The sequence below is a fragment of the Ctenopharyngodon idella genome, chromosome 18 (genome assembly GCF_019924925.1).
Source record: "Ctenopharyngodon idella isolate HZGC_01 chromosome 18, HZGC01, whole genome shotgun sequence".
In the NCBI taxonomy this organism is placed as follows: domain Eukaryota; kingdom Metazoa; phylum Chordata; class Actinopteri; order Cypriniformes; family Xenocyprididae; genus Ctenopharyngodon; species Ctenopharyngodon idella.
Genome location: NC_067237.1, coordinates 10,310,816 through 10,335,691, shown reverse-complemented (window position 1 = coordinate 10,335,691; position 24,876 = coordinate 10,310,816). Strand labels below are relative to the sequence as shown.

Here is a 24,876-nt window from a genome sequence, read left to right as displayed (position 1 = left end):
TAGACCACATGCTTCAAAGGAAATGTCAGTGCATCTTTAAAAGGGTAATTCACCACTGGCAAATGGGCTTTTAATAAAACTTGGCTCAAGTTGGCTGTCAGTGGAAAGGCAAATTATTATTATCATTATTATTATTATTATCATTATTATTATTATTTTAATCATTGCTACCTGACTAGAGAAAACAGAAAGAAGGCTGTTGTCTTCCCTTTTGCCAAATAGAAAAACTTCAATACTTATAATGGACTGGGCATGTTGCTGTCCAAGGTCACTCCCACCAGTTTGCTATGGATACACTAACCAGAGTCAAATATTCCCTTGCTTTAGTAGGAAATACTTCTTAGCAAACTTTTAGTCATAAGGGTGGTGACTTGTATTGTTCGGGGTGCAAGAAATCAAAGATAATACAATAATAATGCAAATACAACACAATATAATATAATAATACAAATATCAAAAAAAGAAAAAGAAAAAAAAGAATTTCTCAGTCCAGGTAACACTGAGAATGAGTAAACATTGTTAATTTACATATACTACCAACATTGTAACAATACAAAGCCAGTTTAAAATCGGTGACATTACACATTACCTGTTGATATTACAAGGTTTGAGGTAGACTCCAAATTTGGAGTTTGTTCTTTTGTGTGCCAATCTCATTGAAAAAAATTGTGCTTGTAAAAATAAAATGGACCTGCAGTATTATAATAAATATAATAAAAGCCATAATTATTTAGTCTATCATTAATTAAGGCTAAGTGTTTTCAATATTAATGCTCAATAATGATGCATTTCTCTAAATCAAATTTGTCACCACTTGTAGTTTGTAATATGATATTGCTGATGTGTATGTGAGCGTATGATGTCAGGCAACATGACATCCACATACTTGATCAACACAGTTAATGATAAGCATTGACTTTTAAGCAAATAAAATGCATCAGTGAGTAAACGTTCTGACATTGCATTATAATAATAAACCCAGTTTAGGGTTTATTCATTTAGAACATTTAGTTCCAAATGTTTGCAGGTCACAGGTGTCTAAAACAGCAAATGGTCTTCTTTGTTACCTGGAAAACAAATGCTTATTGACATTTTATTTCTTTCTTCTCCGTGCAAAATTCTATTTTATATGGTTGAAATCCAGAGATATCAAATAGGAATATTTCACATCCAACTTTGAATGCAATGCAACGTAAGAGATAAGGTGCTGAAGCATAGGTTTTTGTTTAACCCTGCTTTTTTTGTGACAAAGGATTCTCCAAAGCTGTTCTCTATCTGAAGGAAACAGATGTATCTGATGAAAGCAAGTGCCTGGGACTCTGACAGGAACAAATGGAGTGTGATTGGCGACAAAGCAAACAGATCAATGAATGCTTAAATCAATCAGAGCCATCTGACATGAGTTGCACCATCCCTGTGACACTTAACACAGCACTTTCAACATATCTGTTGCTTTGGTTATAATGAGCATGCTTGTTTAGAGCTGTATGAGAGCAAAGAATTTCTGTCAGACTCAGTATGGGAAAATTAACTAATCTCAATAGTCTCTGGTGTCATTGCTGATAAAATGACTGTGGGTTTTACAGCCGTGGTTTAATATACGTATGTCATCAGTAGTTTGAAATTCATTGTCAGTTCCAGTTGTGAAAATATTAATATTCATAAAATGATATATTGTACAGGGGTTCAGTAAATGGTTCAGTTAAATGGTTCCAGTTCAATTTGTGTGTGTGCGTGTGTGCTCCTGGCGAACCCTATATGTCCCCAGAAAGATGGCAATATCCGAAACCCTTGTCCTTGTGGGGACATTTTTGTCCCCATTAGGAAAACACCTTATAAATCATTCAGAATGATGTTTTTTGAAAATCTAAAAATGCAGAAAGTTTTCTTTGATGGGTAGGTTTAGGATATATAATACAGTTTGTACAGTATGGAAAGTGCCCATCAAACATGAAAACCCAACATATGTGTGTGTATTTGTGTGTGTGTGTGTGTGTGTGTGAGAGAGTGAGAGAGAGAGAGAGAGAGAGAGAGAGAGATGGTTGTTTTAGTTGTTTTAAAAGAATAAGAAAACATGATTTGCTCTTGGTGTAAAGAAAAGTTATAGGCACATTAGATGTTTCACTAAAAAACATTTGTTTTAAGATGGTTATATATATATTTTTTTCTCTTCGAGTCAGCCAAGGATTACACGAAAAGAACAATTTGAGATGCCTAAATCAATATAACTGTGTTGAAGAAGAAGTCTTAAGATGAGAAAACTTGAACCATACTTGCACAGTGATTACAGTAAAAAGCATTTAAAAAAGTTTGATTTTGTAAGAAATAAATGTTTAATAACATGAGAAATAACATCTTACTTGCAAAGTCTGTAAACAATTCACCACCATGACGCTTGATGACAAAATCCACAGAGCATTTCAAACAAGAAACAGAGAACATCTTGAACTTTACCACACCAAAACACACTCATGCGCTGTGGGAGGGTCTAAATTAAAAAGGGAAATTGACATTCTAACCTCAAGAGCATTGAGTGACACACTGACACTCCATTTAAAAACACATACCGAGACTGATTTAGAAAACATTTACTTGGAATCGAAACTTTAAGAACAACATAAAAATACTCTTTTCCACTTTTTTCCACTAAATTTTCTTTTCCATTTCACCATGAGTAGCACAAAATAACCATACAGTATGTGACCACTCAACATGCAGCTGAAACAATCAAGTATCCCCATGCAGTGGAAGGGCTTCCAGGTGCACAGGTAGAAGAAAATGGCACGCCATTCCCTTTGATGTCAGGAACAGCCTACTAGAGCTCTCTGATCTTGGGCCTCTGGATCCCAGGATAGAACATCTTGTGCGCGAATTCACTCCTGTTGTTGGTCTGAAGATGAGAACTTGGACCTCAGGCTATGGTGATGGAGGGGCCTTCAGGGAATTACAGGAACCCCCCTGGCTTCCCCCTCCAGTACTGTGATACTGCAGAGAGCATAGGAAAATATAGCACTATAGTCATCTTGGTTCACTTAAAACTTCATCAGTCATGCTTGCATTGCTTTGACATTACTGCATGTCAAATGAAGTTCATGCACGTTAAGTTGAAGGTTCACAGATCATGCGCTTAAAAAATGAAATCAGAAATAAAAACAAAAAGAATTTAAATGATAAGTATTTTAAAAGCATGGTAGTATTTAATTTATTAGAATTTAAGGTTACACTTTATATTAGGCATCTTTAAAGACCTACTAAAGTGCCTTGAAATGTTCAGTAAACATTTCCCACTAAAGTGCCCAGCATTGTTCAATGTGGACGTAATTTCCACTGAAACAGAAAAACAGGGCAGGACATTTCGAACAGCTCCTCCCCTTTTTTAAAATAGCCAGTGTTTGTTTATATCACAGTTCGGTCAGAGCCATTGAGTTTGGTAATCCTCAAAGTTTATTAAATAAGTTTCCTCCTCCCAATCTCTAACCGTTTCTCCTCCTAATCTCCTCCACATTGCTTTAAAATATAGCATTCTGTGCAGAATTCAAATGGGTCCAATACTTTTTGTGGTCTGTGCCGACTCGCACATATGATCCGCTCTGTGCTTGTGTGAGGTGGTTCACACGACACTAACGTGAAACCAGACTATATTCGCCCCAGTGGAAAGCATATTTACACTGTCTGAATCATTCCCTATGCCCATAGTGCACTATGTGCCATTCACCATGTAGAAAACAGTAAATGTGTGAACAAATTACCAATTCTAGCTGCGCAGCTTCAGCATCTATTTATAATGTAGGGGGCGGGACACTTTAGATTCATTCTACTATTAACTACTATGTACTTACATCAAAAATGTTTTAATAATTGTTAGGTACAATGTACCTATTGTGTTCCTGTAATATTGCAAAACACTTTTGCTGTTATTGAAGTGGGATACCAATAAGGATAGAGACAGGTTTTGTGGTTAGGTTAGGTGGTTTAATGGTGGGTAGTTAGGTTTAACAATAGGTTAAGGTGTAAGGGAAGGGTCAACAGGGTAATTCTGGATGTAATTACAGAAATGAATTACTGCTGTAATTGTATGCAGGTATTTTTATTATTATTATTATTTAATATAAGTACTATGTAAAAACATGTATGTACACAATAAGTGCATTGTATCAAATGATTAATTTATATGTTATTACATGAAGGGTGGATGAAGACAAAGTGGAACCAAATGTATTGTTAATTAAGTAATTTAAAAAAATACTCATTTAGAAATAGAATGAAAATTTAATTTAACGGTTCTAAAATAGATCTCATTTTGGTTTTATTATTAATAATAATAATAATAATAATAATAATAATTTGCGCTGAAGTATGTGAGATCTAAAGTAGAAAGTGGAAGTTTTCAGGTGGGAGGGTAGTGTTAAAAATAAGTTGGCCTTTAATAGGCAAAAAATAAACAAAAACAGGATCTCACAGTACTCTTCACCTCAGCCTTCAAAACCATCTGCTGTTAGAGAAAATGGTTTGTTCTTGCTCCCTGCAGTGCCACAAATGACATATCTATATATATATACAGTGGATATTTTGCTTTAAATAAAGTCTCTAGATAGTTTTCAGAGAATTTCTGACATTTCTTTAAGGTCAGTTATTTTTCTAAGTGCTTGATTCTTTTATTTTCCCCAAGTGAATTCAAATCTCTTCTGAAAAGAAAAGAATAACAAATGAAGACTATCTTTGATATTTTGAGTATGAATTTTTCCTGCAGGACCACTATGACCTTGACTCAATTTTCCAGAGAAATGTTGCTTAACAATAGATCAGCTTTGATTCAGACAGACTTCAAATTGAGAAATCAACTTTTTCTTGAGCTTTTGATAAGAGGTCATTGTACTATAAGAATATTCTGTAAGTTTCAAAACTGAACATTTTCTTGTTAGTCCAATAAAAGCTTTTATTGACACCAGGCCCAGCGAACGATCCTGGAATGTGCCTATCATAGATAGGTGAAATGCCGCATAAAGAAATCAACACCTACTTAATCATTGCAAAGTTAGCCCCGCCCACTAGCGTGTTAGTGAGATGAGGAGAGAAAAGAAAATACAGGACTAATAACATTACCTTTCAAAGGATCCTAATGCTAGGAATATAGTTATTTATTTTCAACAACGTGAATATCTCAGTTTAGCTTTATTAATTTGAAGAGTTCATTTGCAAAAACCTATAAACGGCAAGTTTAAAAAAAAAATGAACTGTCTGCAGTACGTTATTCTCCACATATAGGACGTTCTGAACCCTAAATCTGTTTTGTCACAAAAGCAGTATTGTCCAACGTCAAGGCATCGCGATTTCATGTTTTACAGCAGAAACTGACAAGCACCCTTGCTGTTTGTGAACACAACCCAATAAGTCCGTTTTAGCGAATCAGCGCGCAGTATTCAGGTCAGGTGACTAGGCTGCTAGTCACTCCGAAAAAACGTGCTAGCTGAGGGAAGTTTCGTCAAAGCTGAATAAAAGTCATCGAGGATTTATAATTTCAACTCCTGCAACATAGGTAGAATGATAGAAATGCTAATGCACCAATTACAGCAAAGAATCGTGAGTTTACATGAGCTAACATGTGAGTAGATTATGGACTTTTGAAGCAAAAAATACAAGTGGGTATACGCAAATACTGATCCTTAGAAGTTGTAATACGCAAACAGCCCTGAGCAAAAAGTAAGTATACGGCGTATACGTGCATATGGCCCCGACTACACCACTGGTACTGAAGCTACGTACCGAAAAAAAAAAAAAAAAAAAAAACAATGGTTCAAAAACAAAAATATAAAATTGAGGTGAGCAACGCTATGCATTTTGCAGCCTTCTCCTACGCTGTCGTTACCAAGCAGCAGGGTTATACAGCCGCTGCTTTGATGACAAACGCACTGCGGTTCAAACCCAAAAAATATAATCTGAACACAGTCCAGCTGGGGCAGGGGGAGGGGGGAGTAACCGAACACGGTTCGGTCCAGGCAATTGAACCAAGTGTGAAAGCACCCTAAATAATAATGCAACAGCAGAAATACACAGGAGAATCTCAGGAGAAACATAAACTCTTTCCACACATGATGTTAACAATCACCAACAAAGAACTGAACAAAACAGGGAGTACTTATACACAGAGATAACAGGGTAACTAATTAGACGACAGGTGAACGTAATCATTAACTCATGAGAAACCAAGGAAACTAACAAGGATGAGGAGAATACTAAACTGAAAGGACATACAGGAAACCAAAACACATGAACAAAAACACAGTGAAACTAAACATAACTCTGACAGTTACATGTTATGTTTAGCAAAAATTAGTTATGTTTCTTATTTATTTATTTAATATTTTTTTAAATTTTCTTTCTTTGTAGTGTAAAAATCTAAACTTTCTTGGTCAACAAACATTAATTCTGTTTATAATTTTCCTTTCTCTTTTTTTCTCATACACAGCAAAATCTTGAACTTTAAATCAACACTGCTCAGGGTGTATGTTGCCAAAGTAAAAATAACCCTGTGGCAGTATTGTAGTAATTAATAAAGTAGGTTTACTCTACAAGTGATGATTGACCATTAGTGACACCTGACACCTGCTGTTAACAAGTAAAATCACTGAACAGACAACAAGAACAGAAAAAAAAAAAGAGAACAGAGTAGACACACAATTGCATGCATAAATGATTTGTCATTAATTGTCAATCACCATTTGTTGAGTGAACCTACTTTCTTAATTAAGTACAACAATGCTTCTATATTCTGTAAACAAACACTGAGCAGTGTTGATTTAACAATGATGATTTTTCTGTGTATTGTCTGTTTGCCTATTTATTTATTTATTTACTTACTTACTTATTTATTTTAATAATTTTTTACATTTCATTTATTATGAGACCTAGTTTCCCTGTGGCAAATCCATAGTCTTGGTCACATAAAAGTCTACAGTACTTTTATGTTCTCTGGAAGATTTAATTTCTTTGTTCAAACAATGGCTCACAGCTTTATGTGCACATTTCAACCCCTGAACAGTTTATTCTCTAATCATTTATAAGACCAACATGTGTTTGTCCAGTAGGTCAGTAGGTTTTTTTGTCTCCAATTACCTGAGTTTGTGAATAATGTTGTGAGTGACGACATGGGCATCAAAGGCTCAAATTTTGAATACAACTCAAAGTGATTTTGTTTTGGTTGGCAAGGCCTCAAGGGATGAGCAGCATGTCAGGGAAGCAGTCAGATGTTTCAGCATAACAGTGGGCAAAACGTCAACTTCCACATTCATCCACTGAAGTACACTCAACATAGAGTAAGAATGGGACAATGCACATTTATTTTTAAAGTCTAATAATATGGATTTTATAAAATTCTAAATCAACAATTCTATTCAAAAATGTATGAACATTTTCACTTCAAAATAAAGCCAATATTATTCATTCCACAAATCTAAAAACATTAATATGTCCACAAATCCCTTATTAACAAAAAGACACAAAAATAGTAGGCTAAATCGTGCTCATGATTTATTAATTCGTTCCCTCGATTTATAAATCATGCGCATGATTTATAAATCGAGGGAAAGGAATAGTAAATCGTGCGCACGATTTAGTAAATCGAGGGAACAAATTAGTAGGTTGTGCGCACGATTTTATTAAATCGAGGGAACGAATTAGTAAATCGTGCGCACGATTTATTTATTTTTCTTGCATGTCATGTGCAGGGTTCCGTAAGAGCCAGAGATGAGAAACTCTGGCTCATTGATATTTCCAGGGTTATGTCTATTTAGTGTTACTGTGTTTTGGTTTTGTTGTCCCTGCTCCCATTTTTGCGTTCCTTGGTCATTAGTTTCTGATTAATCCCACATCTGTTTCTGTTCTGGATAATTAACTTTCCCTGAGTAGTGAGTATTAAAACCCTTAGCTCTTGGTCTGGTATTGTCTATGGTTTAACCTGGTTGTGTTCTCCTGAGTTTCTCCCTATATTTATTATTAAAGACTGTTTAATTCTCTGAATCTCTTGCATTGGGCACTTGCTACAAACACAAAGTGACAGATATTAATCCTGCAGATGATTAAATAGGCCACACACCCTTTCTATTTAGGTAAAAAAAAAAAAGCATAGAGGGCCATATATAGAACCGTGACAGCCATGTTCTGTTAAGTTTCCTTGTTTTGTTCTGTTTAATATCTAGTCATGGATTTCTTTAGCCATTTCTCAATATGCGTTCTTGTCTGTACTTGTGCTCTTGTGGACTTGTGAAATGTCATCAGTCGCTGTCCAAGTAGCCTACTGTCCCAATTCAAAGTTCACATAGCCAAGTACAGTTCAAATCCCCAGATGTGTTCTTGATCCGCCCCTTTTATCAAGGATGCATCGAGAGGTGACTTGTGCGGACTTGAGACAGCCAGGTATCCCAGAATGCATCTCGCACTAACCAGCAAGCGTCAATAGTAAAGGAAAACCTGCGTAATTTAAACATATTACTGTTTGTCACGAATGTGGCTCCCTCGGCCCTTCCTCCGGACCACCGGAGGGAGCCATCACCGGAATACTGATCAGTTCTCATTCGGACTACGTTTCCCATGGGCCCTCATTCCTGGGACTGATTGCACACACACCTGCACCGCATCACACTCACACTATTTAAGACACACACACACACTCACACATCGCGAAGTCTTGATTTGCCTTGGTGATCATTTCTGAGCGTTTTTCTGTGGACTGTTTACCTGTTATCGATTGGACTGTTTATTCCCTGCGACCCTTTGCTGCCGACCCTGATCTTTGCCTGTTTCCTGGACTGTGAATGTTTTGCTGCCTGCCCTGATCCTTGCCTGTACCCTGATTCTGTTTGTCTGCCGCCTGCCTCGACCATTGCCTGTTACTGTTTTTGCCTCTGCCTTTGCCCTGTCTACTCTGTAAGTACTTTTAATAAACTAGCTGCAAATGGATCCACATTCTGTCGACCCATCATTACAGAAGACTTCGCCACACAGTGATCCAGCAGCCCTCATGCAGATTTCATCTGAATTAACTGCCCAGGCCAACCAGCTGGCGGTGCATCAACATCAACTCAACCGCTTAACTTCCCTTACTGAAGAGCTGGTGAAGACGCTTCAAGACCTCCGATTCAGTCCTGCCGAAACCGCCACGCCGCCGCCCGCTGCTCCCGCCAATCCAGGCTTCGCGGCCTCTCCTGCAGTCAATCCTCGCCTAGCGCTCCCAGAAAAGTTCGACGGCACTCCAGCCAGATGTAAGGGGTTCCTTCTCCAATGTTCCCTGTTCATCAACCAGCAACCGTCCCTGTACCCCACCGAATCCAGTCGGATATCGTTTGTGTGTTCCTTGCTCACCGGCAAAGCACTGGATTGGGCCACCGCGGTGTGGAGGGATGACAACCCCGTGTTTTCCACTTTTCAAGATTTCTTGCGAAACTTTAAAGAAGTCTTTGAACATCCCGAAGGAGGCAGAAGCGCTGGCGATCAGTTACTTTCTCTCAGCCAAGGTAAACAAACAGCAGCCGAGTACGCGCTGATATTTCGTACTCTGGCCGCTCAAACGAACTGGGTTGAGGACACTCTAAAGCTGTTGTTCCGAAGGGGCCTAACACTGGAACTGCAGGCCGAACTCGCATGCCGGGATGAGGGAAGTTCGCTCAACGCTTTCATTGAACTTGCCATTCACATTGACAACCTGCTACGAACCCGACACCCCGTCCGGCAATCCTCCTCAGCCAGTCCCGCTCTGGAACCCATGCAACTTGGCTATACCCCACTACCTCCCGAAGAGAGAGAAAGGAGACGACAACGACACCTGTGTCTCTACTGCGGCCAGGCTGGCCATGTCAAGATCAATTGCCCCGTACGACCTCAGTCTTCCAATTCCAAAGCGGTGAGTTCTCCTCATCACTCTAACTACTCTTCCAACTGCTTCAAAATCCCAATTCAAATTACCGTTCATGGCAAAAATCTATCCACTCACGCCCTACTGGATTCTGGAGCCGCTGGGAATTTCATGTCAGATTCATTCATCAAAGATCATAACATCCCTCTAACAGACTGTAATTCCCTGTTAACAGTGGAGGCGCTAGATGGGAAGCCCATCGGTGGAGGCAGAGTAGTCCATATCACCGCCGAGCTCACTTTGCAAGTAGGAGCTCTTCACCATGAACAAATCCGCTTCTATGTTATTCACTCACCCAACAACTCAGTGATCCTTGGTCTACCGTGGCTCAGAACCCATAACCCTCACGTTTCCTGGAAAGATGGCCAGATTGTGCAATGGGATGCTAACTGCCATAAAGGTTGCTTGAAACAAATCACCCCTCTGCCAGTTCAAACTGCTTCACTCCACGATTCTGACACCGGAAAACTTAACATACCCGAAGTATACGCTGATCTGGCTGTGGCATTCAGTAAAAACAAATCCACTGAGCTACCTCCTCATCGTCCCGGTGACTGTGCCATCGACCTGCTGCCTGGTACCACGCCTCCCAAGGGCAGGATCTTCCCCCTGTCACAACCCGAGTCGGCAGCAATGAAAACCTACATTGAGGAGGAACTAGCCAAAGGGTTTATCCGCCCGTCCACATCACCAGCAGCATCAGGGTTCTTCTTCGTGAAGAAAAAAGACGGCGGGTTAAGGCCCTGTATTGATTACCGTGGATTAAATGACATCACCGTCAAGTTCCGGTACCCCTTGCCTTTGGTTCCTCCAGCCCTTGAACAACTCAGACAAGCCGCATACTTCACCAAGCTGGACCTCCGTTGTGCATACAACTTAATCCGCATCAGAGAGGGGGACGAATGGAAGACAGCCTTTTCCACAGCCACTGGTCACTACGAGACCCTCGTCATGCCGTTCGGGCTGTCCAACAGTCCCTCTGTTTTCCAGTCCTTCATTAACGACGTCTTCCGTGACATGCTCAATCGCTGGGTCATAGTCTACATAGATGACATCCTCATCTATTCCAACTCTTTTGAGGAACATGTTCAGCACGTACGGGCAGTACTTCAAAGACTGATACAACACAGACTATATGCAAAAGCTGAGAAATGCGAATTTCACCAAACCTCCACAACCTTTCTGGGTTACGTTATCAGCCGTGAGGGCGTGGCCATGGATGACAGTAAGGTGAGGGCGGTACTGGATTGGCCACAACCTCGCACACTGAAGGAATTACAACGGTTCTTGGGGTTTGCCAACTTCTACAGGCGATTCATACGGAACTTCAGCGGCGTTGCAGCCCCGTTAACGTCCATGACCAAGCGGCAGTCCTCACGTCTCACCTGGTCCTCTGAAGCAGTACAGGCTTTCCAGGAGCTAAAGGAGCGTTTCACTTCAGCACCCATTCTCCGTCACCCAGACCCTGAGCTCCCTTTCATTGTAGAAGTGGACGCCTCCAGCACGGGCATAGGGGCCGTCCTTTCTCAGCGCCAAGGTAACCCAGAGAAGATGTACCCGTGTGCCTTTTATTCTAGAAAAATGTCGGCGGCTGAACGTAATTACGATGTGGGCAATCGGGAATTACTGGCTATGAAGGCAGCACTGGAGGAGTGGCGTCACTGGCTGGAGGGAGCAAAACATCCGTTCACCATTCTCACAGACCATAAAAACCTGGAATACCTGCGTTCCGCCAAGCGTCTAAATCCACGGCAAGCTAGATGGGCCTTGTTCTTCACACGCTTCCAGTTCTCGGTAACTTATAGACCAGGCTCTAAGAACACCAAGGCAGACGCGCTGTCACGGCAGCATGAGGAGGTGGAACGGACAGAGAACACAGAGAATATAATCCCTGACACTTTACTGCTTGCTCCAGTTCAGTGGGACATTATCACAGAGATCACACATGCTAACGAACAGACCGCTCCTCCTCCAACATGCCCACCTGATAGCACCTACGTCCCAGCACAGCTCCGAAATAGGCTACTTCATCATGTGCACGACTTCCCAAGCTCAGGTCACCCAGGTGTCACAGCCACCTTCCACCTGCTACAAAACCGGTTCTGGTGGGACTCTATGCTAACCGACACCTCCCGCTTCATCTCTAACTGCTCACTCTGTCAGACCACCAAAGCATCACATCAAGCGCCAGCCGGTTTGTTGCAACCGCTACCCATTCCCCAACGTCCCTGGTCTCATATCGCCATTGACTTCGTCACTGATCTCCCAGAATCCCAGGGCCACACCACCATTCTCACCGTCATCGACCGTTTCTCAAAAGCCTGCAGACTCATACCACTGGCCAAGCTCCCCACAGCATTCGAAACGGCCGAGCTTCTCTGCAATTATGTGTTTCGATTCTATGGACTACCCGAGGACATTGTGTCAGACAGAGGCCCACAGTTCACATCTCGAGTCTGGTCCTCCTTTTTCAAAAACCTCAATATCAATGTCAGCCTCACTTCAGGGTACCATCCAGAATCCAATGGCCAGACAGAGCGCATGAACCAGGAATTAACACGTTTTCTACGCACCTACTGCCAACGCAACCAGACGGACTGGAGTCGTTATCTGCTCTGGGCAGAGTATGCCCAAAACTCCCTACAAAAACCTGCCACTGGTGTCACGCCCTTTCAATGCGTCTTGGGCTTCCAGCCTCCATTATTTCCTTGGTCTGGGGAACCATCCAATCTACCATCTGTCACTGAATGGATGCAAAGAAGCGAGGAAACCTGGGACCAAGCTCATCAGCACTTACAACGCGCCGTAAGAAGGCAGGAGATGCAGGCCAATCGTCACCGACGTCCCAATCCCCAGTACGCCGTGGGACAATGGGTTTGGCTGTCCACTAGAGACCTCCGGCTAAGGCTTCCATGCAGAAAACTCAGTCCCAGGTTTGTAGGGCCCTTTCAAATTATCAAACAAATAACTCCAGTATCATTTCGTTTAGATTTGCCTGTTAATTACCGTGTCTCTCCCACTTTTCATGTTTCGCTGTTGAAACCCGCCGGGGGTCCGAGAGGGGAGCCAGAGGGAGCCGAGGTCCGCGCCCCCCCACCCTTGATGATTGAAGGCGAGGAAGCCTATCAAGTACGAGAGCTGCTCGATTCCAGGCGCCGGGGTAGGAGACTACAATACTTGGTCGACTGGGAGGGGTACGGCCCGGAGGAGCGATCCTGGGTCAATGCGGATGATATCCTGGACCCCTCACTCACAGAGGAATTTCATCGGACGCACCCGGAGAGACCGGCCCCTCGACCACGTGGTAGACCCCGGCGTCTGCTTCCTCGCGTCTGGAGCCGCTCACAGGGGGGGGGCTCTGTCACGAATGTGGCTCCCTCGGCCCTTCCTCCGGACCACCGGAGGGAGCCATCACCGGAATACTGATCAGTTCTCATTCGGACTACGTTTCCCATGGGCCCTCATTCCTGGGACTGATTGCACACACACCTGCACCGCATCACACTCACACTATTTAAGACACACACACACACTCACACATCGCGAAGTCTTGATTTGCCTTGGTGATCATTTCTGAGCGTTTTTCTGTGGACTGTTTACCTGTTATCGATTGGACTGTTTATTCCCTGCGACCCTTTGCTGCCGACCCTGATCTTTGCCTGTTTCCTGGACTGTGAATGTTTTGCTGCCTGCCCTGATCCTTGCCTGTACCCTGATTCTGTTTGTCTGCCGCCTGCCTCGACCATTGCCTGTTACTGTTTTTGCCTCTGCCTTTGCCCTGTCTACTCTGTAAGTACTTTTAATAAACTAGCTGCAAATGGATCCACATTCTGTCGACCCATCATTACACTGTTATTATGTCATGATATTTTCAGGCGAGAATGTACTGGTTTAAAGCTCAAATCTGTGGTTTATTTATAAAGATTTGAAAATTTGATCTGACGTTGTCGGAGTTGTGAGATCCAGGCGATCACTGGGCGCTCAGCGCTCATGTACCCTGCCGAGAACAGCCTTACCTCAGCTAGTCCTTCTGACGTTTGCCGCTGGCTCTGATGTCTCTGTAGTGGTTAAACATGATATAATTTGTCTTTTGTATATCTAATGGGTGATCTTTGGTCTCACAAATCTATAATTTGTTCCGTGGCAAATCGTTTTGGCTGAGGGCAAAATGACGTTTCATAACATTATATATTTAGGCTATTTAACTTTACTGTTGTAGCCTACTAAAGCGCTGATTTTGTACACTTGACTTTGCTTTATTTCTTATTGTATATTCTTATACCTTTTATAATGGCTATTATTGATCATTAAAACTGACATTTAAAAAAAAAAAAAAAGACAGGGTTGTGTTTTATGTTATTTCAATTTTATTACAGTGAAGATACTCAGAGTATGCACATATATTAATATGTTTAATATTTTTGAAATGTAAACGAAAAGAGGCAGGGTTGGTTAATATTTCGTTTTGTTATAAATACTATATATGCAGACATTGAAGATAATCAATGAACGCGTTGCCTGAACCACATTTGTGAGGCTATTATGTTTTTTTGTTTGTTTGTTTGTTTTTTTAAATAAAACGAAAAGAGGCAGAGTGGTGTTTTATAACACATTTCGTTTTATTGTTGCCTAACATATATACAGAGATAACCGGAGAAGTGAGCTGAGTGACGTTATCAAGTACGCTGCTGTGCCATTTGCAGAATCACCGGACTTGTGTTCTCCCGTTCACGGGAGTTCATTCTCCTGAGTCGAACTTGCCAAATCCTAACTACCAAGGACGCAAATCTGAACTTGGCGAACTTGGTATTGAGAAACGCCTTTTGTCTCTCTTTTGCCTGTGTTCTAGTTAATGATTAGTTGTCATGGTTTCTGATTAGTGTCTCACCTGTTCCCTGTTCTGTTAATGATCTTCTATTGTGTATTTAAGCTTTCAGTTTTCCTCAGTTCTTTATTTCGCATTAATATTTGATGATAATGTTCTCGCTCTATGTGATTATTAAACATATTGTTTCTTTGATCATTCTGCATCACACATCTTTATTCTTGTGGATTTACTACATGCACCACTGACAATAATGGGCACATTTAAATAAACAATTAAAATATATGAAATTTTGTGATTAAAAACAACACAATTTCAGCATAAATAGATAATAAATAAATACAGAAAATGCTTACATTTCATTTTTACTTGTGTAATTTATTGCAAAATTTGTGCAATATGTGCAAATTTCACAATACATGTAATTATTATTGATGTATTTAATTTGGTCCATTATATCCCTTCCTACAGACAAAAATCACAAATAATACCTCCTAATTATTAATTTTCTTAATTTATTTATGCTTTTTTATCTTATATGATAATGAGGGATTCACGTTCAGGATAGAGTCTAGATTAGGAAAGAGTGGACCATGCAAGAAATTTATGTAGGAGTGGCACACAATAACTCAGTGGATAGAAAAGTATTCACTGCTCCTTCCCCGGTGAAGAGCGGGGAGGCCAATCTTGGTTCCTTTTTATTTTTGGTTCGCCGCTGGCCTCCCTTTAGTTCGAGCCTCTCGCCTCCTCATATCCAGCCGCAGCACACTCAGAATTCCACAAAGGTCAGCGTGATGCGTTCCAGGGACGCAAAGCTTCTTCTTCTGCCACCGGCCGGTTCCAGTTGGGGTTCAAAGTGTGAGGTAGGTTTTCCAGCACACCCACAGCCACGAGATCGGGACGCACAGCTTCCCGGCATGGTGGCCATTGCTCTGCATTGCCGCCCTACCACAGGTATGTCAAAAATGGTTCCTTTGATACCTCTGACCATTAGCGCTTCCCAACCCATCATGGTGGGTCATCAGAAAAATCATACTCAGCTACGCGATTCAGTTTGCCAGGCTCTTCCCCGGTGGCAGGCAAGCACACCCCTGTTCTAGGTGCGGAAGTTGCCTGAGCCCTGCAGAGGCTCCCGTTCAAACACATTCTGATCTATGTTTGCCAATTGGATTGGTTTGCGGCAATAGACCTGAAGGACATACTGTATATGTTCATGTCTCGATTCTTCCTTAGCAAAGACTGTTTCTATGGATCGCTATTCAGTACAGGGTCCTCCCTTTCTGGCTGTCCCTATGTCCTCGTGAAAGTCGCAGAAGCTGCCCTTGCCCCGTTAAGGGAAGTGGCCATTCACATACTCACTCTTGAGAGCTGGTATGCAAAAACAGGGACCTTGTCTTTCAGCACCTAGCCCAACTGGGACTTTGGGTCAACTGGGAGAAGAGCAAGCTTTCTCCATGTAGAGCATCTCATTTCTCGGTGTGGAGTTGGACTTGGGTGCCATGACACCACGTCTTTCTCAAGACTGTGCTCAGTCAATGCTGAACTGCTTGAACCTGTCCAAGAGTAAGACAGCATATGAAATGCATATGAGACTGTTGATGCATATTAGACTGCTGCAGCATTGGATTCAGGCTCAAGTCCCGAGATGGGCATGCTGCCGCGGCACACATTCTGTGGCCATTACACCGATCTGTCGCAGCTTATTAAGCCCTTGGTCGGACCACATTTCTAAAGGCAGGAGTTCCCTTAGAACAAGTGTCCAGGCATGTTGCTGTCACAACAGATGCCTCCAAGACAGGCTGGGGCGCTACGGGCCAGCAACATCGGGGACTTAGACAGTTTCTGTACCTGAAAACTACTGTTAGATACCTGAAAAACCCAAAAAGCACTGTTTATTTTATTTGTATCTTTGCTCTACTGTATTTATTTGTGCTGTTGCTTGTAGTTTGATTATTTGTTCTTATTTACATTTAACAGTAGTCTTTTTTTCCCTGAACATAGCACATACCGAACCGTACCAAAACCGTGACCCTAAAATCGTGATAAAAACCGAACCGTGAGTAATTTGAACCATCGCACCCCTATTTCCAAGCAAGAATGGCCCAATGGATTGTGGATGCCATTCTCCTGGCTTATCAGGCCCAGGGTGCACCGTGCCCATTGGGAGTGAGAGCTTAGTCCACCAGGGGTATTGCAGCCACATCGGCTCTGTCAAATGGTGCTTCATTAGCAGGCATATGTAGAGCTGCGGCTACACCCAACACTTTTGCGACATTTTATAATCTCTGCATGGAATCAGTTTCGTCTCTAGTCTTAGGTAATAACAGGTAAATCTTGGACAAATTAGTTGGGTGTAGTGCTTGCATTACCGCCTTTTCCCTCTCTGAGGTGATAATGTGCACTTTTTTGGTCTAGTTAGAGTTTCCCTTGAATGATGAACCCTGGGCCACACTTCTCCATCTTTTAGCACTCTTGTGGTAGATGAGTTCAGCTGAGGAACTCAATACCAGGCCAGTTACTCATGGTATGCCCCTTTTCAGGTGAGCCCTTGTAATCTGGTTAGTGCTCCGTATGTAGTGGTTCCATAACAGTGACCCCATACGATGTATTCTTCCACTGTTCAGTTTCCCTCATCTTGATAATGAGAGTCGAAGAGAGTGCTGTTCATTTGCACGACAACAGCATTTTGGGGGCCTGAAAATGCAAACTTTTGAAAACGTTTTTTTAATTAATGTTTTTGAAAACTATACCGTTATTTGTGAAAATGGTGACATTATGCGCATGCGTATTACGTTTTCAGTCTATAGGCACGTAGTGTTTCTTTACAATGTGACATTGCCAACTACTGGCCTGGCATGCATAATACAGCGTTTTAGTTGTTTTTGCAGATCCATGTGAATGGGAATAATTTTGACTGTTGTCGTCTATATGCAAAAACGCAAAAAGACTGGAGTTGAGAACCACTGTCCTATAATTTTGGTTTCAAATAACCACAGAGCCAGTGAAAAAGAAGATCGACACAGAACACACTGGGCTTTGAAATGTTCCTGCTGTCTTTGTAAAACTATACAAGGGATTCAAACATAATATCAAACAAATCACAGTTTTTAAAATTTTATATTTAAAATTGGAATGCTGTATTTGTAACAGTCATTTTCATGCCTGATGTATCAGACCTGTTGCACAATCAAGAACTAAATTTGATGTACATGTGTTCTTACCTCGATGAGAGGATGCCAGTGTGCGATGGGTTTGCGTGGGTAAGTCAGCATTTCATTCCAGTGTTCTCTTCCCAAACCCTCAGCATCATTACCTACTCGACACACGCCGATGACCTCATTGTGACCTACACTGTGAAAAAAGACAGCAAAATACTCTGTTTACTTTGTAAGACTACTTCTTGAAGAAATGTTGCTCTAAAAAAAAAAAAAAAACTTTGCCTGTCATAGGGGGCTTTCACACTAGGCACATTGGTCTGGTTTTACACTCACTGGATTCTATAGAACACTGGTTCATTTGCACCATCTTACGTCATCACAAACGTGCACCATGATACAAAACAGAACACAGGTCAATATATTGTTTTTTTTTTTGTTTTTTGTTTTATTAATTTGGTTGTATTTTGCAAATCAGAGTAAATGACACTTGTATTTACTGTATGTGTGTAGCATGAAGGAAGCTTTCTGTTGCTAGCAAACTCTCTTTTGAGGAGACAGCTGATTATAAGCCATTCATTTGCCACTCAGATTGGACTCATTATGTATGATTACACTGCATGCTCACTCTCGCTCATATCCAAGGCAAATCATCACCACTGTCATGTTTTGTTGAACTAATGATGTCATTATCGAGTTGCTTTCACATTCATGCATTCATGCGAATTGCACCACAGTTCCAGTGCATCCGAACTCAGAACACCTCCTATAGGTAGTCTCAGGATTGGTACCATTAGTGTGACCACGTGTCTGCATCATTTTCACATTATAATTTTTTCATGAGAACCGTGATCTGTTTCGAACTAAACTGCCAGTGTGAAAGCACCCTTATATATATATATATATATATATATATATATATATATATATATATATATATATATAGTAAAACCAAAATTTATTCAGACACCTTCCTTGAAAATTTCATTCATTAATACAGTTTATTCACTATAGTTTAAAAAAATGGTAATAAAATATGACAAAATCTCACAGTTAAACTGTGCCGGAAAAAAAAAAAAAAATCTTAATTATGTCAGATAACACTTAAGCAAAGCATGGTCAGGTCAAAGTGTCTGAATAATTTTTGGTTCCAAATTTTTATCAATTTTACTGGTAGTCCACTATATGAAGAATTTTTGGGTATAATATGTCACAGTTTACTTTTATGTCACTCATTTACATAAATGAACTATAGTGTCCTGCACCCACTAGTAAAAATATATAAAAAATGTCTGAATAATTTTTGATTTGACTGTATATATATATATATATATATATATATAATAGGGCTGTCAATTTAACATGTTAATTAGATAAATTAATTACGGCGAAAAATAATGTAGGGAAATTGTACAGGTATTTAATTAATTTATGGGTGAAATATATGAATATAATAAATCATAAAGCTTTATGATTAATTATAATACATATACCGACCCAAGAGGGAATTATACATATATTGTGAATTAATTACAACGAATTATAATCAATTACATATATGATTAGTTCTGGTTTAATAATAATTTAGAGAAACTATTAGTTTGTCCAGCAAACCGTTAGCTCCTCATAGACTATTATAAAAAGGAAGGTTTTTCTCTGGCCACGAGAAAGACTTCCTATTCTAGCATCAATGCGTAAAGCAAGGATACTGGATCGAAATGTTTAAGTGACCTGAGTTTTGTTGAATGAGCGAAACAACAACTACAGTCATAGCTAAGCTTATATACTAGGGATAAATACATGCACCTTTAAATACAGCGACGGGTACACTTTGGCACAGTCATATTTGGAGGATAAATGTACATTCACAATCTCCATGCGTGTTTGTGAGTGTCTGTATGTGTGTGTGTGTGTATTGGGGTTGTGGCCGGTATCTGAGATCACATGGCCCTTAGCCCCACAAGGGTGACTCTTTGAAGTCCCTAGAGCTGGTGAGAATTTCTTCTGTTTTTCTTCAATGAGGTAACACAGGTGCCAATGGGGCAATTGGTCCCGGACTTGCCGGAGCCGATTCGTGATTTACACGCACAGTTCAGGAGGCTAAAAGCATTCTGAAGATTCTAAAGTTGGCCGGCAGATCCGATTTTGAACAGACGCTACAATAACATGTTAAAATTAACGCATTTAATGCACTTGCCGGGACCCAGACCTACATAGGTCATCTGACATTTCATACAGTTGACTGATGACGAATATGATGCAGGGCAACAACTCACTGCATGATGAAGCCTATAGAATTCAGTTAGAATGACCCTAACATTCAAGATATGGGGCAGAAAATTCCTCTGTTTGAGATTTTGTCTCATATTTACATCATATGATATAGTTAAGCTATATCACACGAGCAACAAGTGCAATATCACATGAGTGCTGTTTTTCTGTCCAGAATAGCACAAGTGCAAATGTGATACTGATTTTATACAACTGTTCATTAAATGAGAAGTTAATATTGTGTTATTTTAGACAGAGTATTGTCTGTTTTGCTCAGTTTTGCCAACGAACATATAAAAACAAAGCAGACCTGTTAGTCTCCGAGCAACACATAGCGGCATTTATTTCCGAATCTGCATTTTGAACGAATCAGGTGAACCAAGCTTGTTGGACTTGAAGCAGCACTGCAGAGACCAATCGGTATGACATTCAAAGTACCGCAAGAGCAATTTAAAGCATACATAAGCATACTGCTCTCTAATTGCTTTTGCGGTACTTTCAAGCCTAATGATTCAATAGACCATTCGTAAAGAGAACCATTTACTTCATTCTTGAATGAATCAGCCGTTTGAACAAATTGAATGAATAAATGAATGACTCAATGACTTAATCATCAAGACATTTTCCGCCACCTACTGTCAGTTTTAGTTCCTTAATTAGAGTATAATTTTATTAAAAAAAGATTTTCACATTTGCATAGCAAAAAACAAAACAACAACAACAACAACAACAACAAAAACATTAAAAGTATAGTTCACCCAAAAATGAAAATTCAGTCATCTACTCACCCTCATCCAAAAGAGTATGTGTAATAAAGTCTATTTTTATTTATTTATTATTATTCTATGTTGATTCAAATAAAACATTTTTTGCTGAAGTTACTTTTTATAATGTCTATTTGATGCTGTAGACAATAATGACTTTAAATGTCCATTAAAGGTGGGGTAAGTGATATTTCAAAAACGCTGTTGGACATTGTGGATATTTGAATTCATCCCAAACAAACCCACCCCTCTATTCATTGTTCCTACTCCAAAACGCACCCACCAATCCTAACCACCCAGCTTCGAGCTGGTCTTGAACACCGATCACTGTTGGCAGGTGAGGCGAGTGCACTAACAACAACGCTAAACACCGCATTCTCTAGTGGTCATCAGTGCACAGTGGTTTACCCTGCACAACTCTCACTAGCTGGCCTCTGTTACACACTCAATGCGAGAGTGGATGTCTGTTTATGACAGCTGATGCGCAACAAAATAATGCTTCACGAAAAATAAAGCGCAGATGATAAACGAATGACAAAGAAGCTCAAGTGATAAAAGCATGGATTACTTATTCAATGTTTTTTGTGATAAAAACAATTTGACTTTCGGCTTTCAGGGGAGTTTAAGGCACTCATAGCAATGCATTCGTGTCTGTTCTTGTATGATTCTTTTCGGAGTGATAGAATCTGATGCGTGAACTTGTGCGCTTGACTCTCAAGGGTGTTAAATGTGTGCTTTTCGCGATGTGGTCGTAGTAATTGCTCCACCTGGACTTAACTCTCTCCTGAGGGATGAGAGTGGAGCACCTGCACTTTGGGTCCTGCGGCCGCCATTACTGCAAGGCGGGATTAAGCGTGGGGGTTGTAGGCACAGCAGGGACGTATCATACAGGAAGTTGCCTTTTTTGGCTTCTCTTGATTGCTCCAATATCACTTTTTTGATTATGTATGTTTCTAATCCTAGAAATTAGAGAGAGAAGAGTGTAGTAATTGTTATTATTATTATAAAAATTTGGAGTTTTGGCGAGAGTCAATTATATAATTATTCTTATGAAAATATCCGAGATGATATAACACAGATAAACCATATAATCTCACAGTCTTGTGTTTATTGTCAAAAGCATTTATATCTTCTTTTTATTCAGCTACAGTGATAGTTGTATTAGGGATATCCTTGAACGGCATGTTATTTTACTTCTGTGAGTATGAATTCTTCCAGTATGAATTAAACATACATACAATTTATAATGATTTATAGTTATAGGCTGCCTGCATTTTCCCCAAAAAATAGTTTCCTGTAAAGTAAAATTATTATTATTATTATTATTATTATTATTATTTTATGCAGCCCTACAAGTAGGCACAACAAACCTGGTGTTCTTTAAATTTTTGGTGAAGTTTAAATCACAATTTTAACCAGAAAAATCACAATTAGATGCAGCCTTAGTTGCTTCTGATATCAGCATGTTCACAGTTGTTTTGTTGTTGTTGTTGTTGTTGTTGTTGTTTTGTTTTGTTTTTTTTACAAGGACCAGATGTCACTGATGAGTCCTGCTGACTCAAACTTTCTCAAGTCTCTTCAAACTGTTTTTCTCTGAGAGCGCTGTACCAACATCAGAAAGCTGCATTACATGAACATGGTAAAATGAAAAAGCAAACACCTTGGAAATGGTAGGTATGCTGAACAGAAACTTTTTTCAGGAATGGCATATAGGTGTGTGACTGTTCAAGTCTCTATATGTCTTTAGATCAGTGTGCTCAATAATGTGCCTTTCTGGCCTTCGTTATATATATTTGGATTATGTTGTGTTGTAAATGAATTAAAATACAATCAATCAATCAATCAATCAAAAAAGCATTCTTTTAAATCTCCTTACATTTTTTGCTCTAGTTCCCTCACAGTCCCACCTGATAGGGCCATTAACACTCTGTGGTCTGAGGATTTTCAGGGCCCTGGAGAAGTTTTGACATGCCCTGACATTTGTTTTTTTTTTCAGTTGTTCATAAACATATTAATGGAAAAAGTGTCATTACACTGTATTCAGCACAAACTAGGCTACAATAATATGTGAGGAACATGTATGTACATGTTTGTGTTTTTGAAGGAATAACGTTTATGCGTGGTTATTGAAAAAACAAAAAACTTGTCACTGAAATAAAGCCAAAAAAAAAAATAAAAATAAATCTGTGTTCACAAGACTTCTGGGTATTGTAGGTTACTAGACTAGAGACTAGAGTTTTTGCTTCAAAATGATGTAAAAATTATCCTGCCTACTCATTCATATAAAACAATATATTGATTTAGTTTTTGTAAGACACTTTTTGTCAAGAAACACTGTGCGCGTGGAGGCGTGAATCATCATGAATAATCCTGTGATTCACACCTGAGAAGACAAAAGATTCGCATAATGACCTCTAATGACCTGCATACCAATGAGCTCTTTCAGTCAGGTAGGCTGTGAAAAAACCCTCTGTGATCATGTCTCAAGCTCATCATGGTGTATATCAAACATACAGAAAAAACAGCAATACTGTGAAATATTATTACAATTTAAAATAATGGTATTCTATTATATACTTTAAAATATAATGTATTTCTGTGATGCAAAGCGTCTGAACAGTCATGTTACCTCTATGGCATTTCATATAGCCTTTTAGCTTAAAAGCATGCACATTTGGAGAAATATTGATGGATTCTCATATGTTTATGTCAATTTTCTATACAGAGGAGTAATATTTATTTAATATTTATTGTCATCACTATGAACGCTGGATACTGTGTTTTCAATTCATACTTGCAGCCGGAGGGCGCTCTGTAGACCTTTAGTCCACAAATTAATCTAAAGAAGAACAGGACATTCCAGGAACTAACGGCATGTCTTCCAGAGGTCGCTAACCATGGCTTTAACATACAGATAAACACTTTTCAAGACAATAAATACACGATTGAGACGATGTATACATGTATTGCCTCAGAATTTGCATCTGAATAGCGCTCGTTCCGTGGGCGTGGCCGCATTAGCGGATAATGAGCTGAATCACGGGCGTCTGACATGTCTCTTTTCATACAGATTACATAAACACAGAATTTTTGTTTTCGATTTGACTTACACGATTTAAAACCTGACATTTTAACATTTCTTTAGACATAAGTCTAATTTTTTTGTGATTAGTATTCACTAAGTTACAGTTCATTTTCTGAGAACTATCAGATTGGACTTCGTTCAGAGGGAGACGAGAGATCACGCATCATGTTAGTTTTCTTTATTTTGCAAAAAGCACAACATTTTGTTTTTACTCTGAGTGTACACGAATAAAAGAAGATATTTCACAGATTAAAATGGTGTATAACTCTTAATTGTATGTGCAACATTGATGGAGTATTTTGAGTCTCTTTCACACTGGTAAGAAAAAAAACCGAGGTGGTATCGCCGGCGTGACCGCCAACCCGAGGGAGTTAAGGGAGGGTCTTTGTCTTCCCAGGTGTGAAACACATCATTATTCATGATCATTCACACCCTCCCCGCATACAGCATTCTGACACAAAACATGTCTTATAAATTTTAAATCAATATATTGCTTTATGTGAATGAGGGGGCAGGATAATTTTCACATCATTTTGAACAAAAAATTCTAGGCTTCAACATACTTTTTTTTTTTTTCAAAAGTCTTGTGAACAAATATTCAGTATGGGTTTAATGGCCTTATTTCAGTGACTTAATTTTTTTCACAAACCACACATAAACGTAATTTTCTCAAAACTACAAACTTTTACATACATGCTGCTCACATATTATTTTAGCAGAGTTTGTGCTGAATACAGCATAATCAGACTTTAGCCATGAAAATGTTATAAGTAACAGAAATAATCACAAATGTCAGGGCATGTCAAAACACCTCCAGGGCCCAGAAATCACCTCAGACCCCAGAGGGTTAATCAGAGCGATGGTAGGAT

General features: G+C 39.8%; 1 protein-coding gene across 1 annotated transcript in view; it reads right to left on the bottom strand.

The window, feature by feature from the left end:
• Positions 1–2,309: 2,309 nt before the first annotated feature.
• syt9a (synaptotagmin IXa) overlaps positions 2,310–24,876 on the bottom strand; it is a 59,750-nt gene continuing 37,183 nt past the window's right edge. The window contains exons 6-7 of the mRNA XM_051871027.1: positions 17,954–18,083; positions 2,310–2,985 (exon numbers count right to left, since the gene is read on the bottom strand). Of these exons, the coding sequence (XP_051726987.1) occupies positions 2,917–2,985; positions 17,954–18,083 (199 nt within the window). The 3' untranslated portion in view covers positions 2,310–2,916. The remainder of the gene's footprint in view (positions 2,986–17,953; positions 18,084–24,876) is intronic.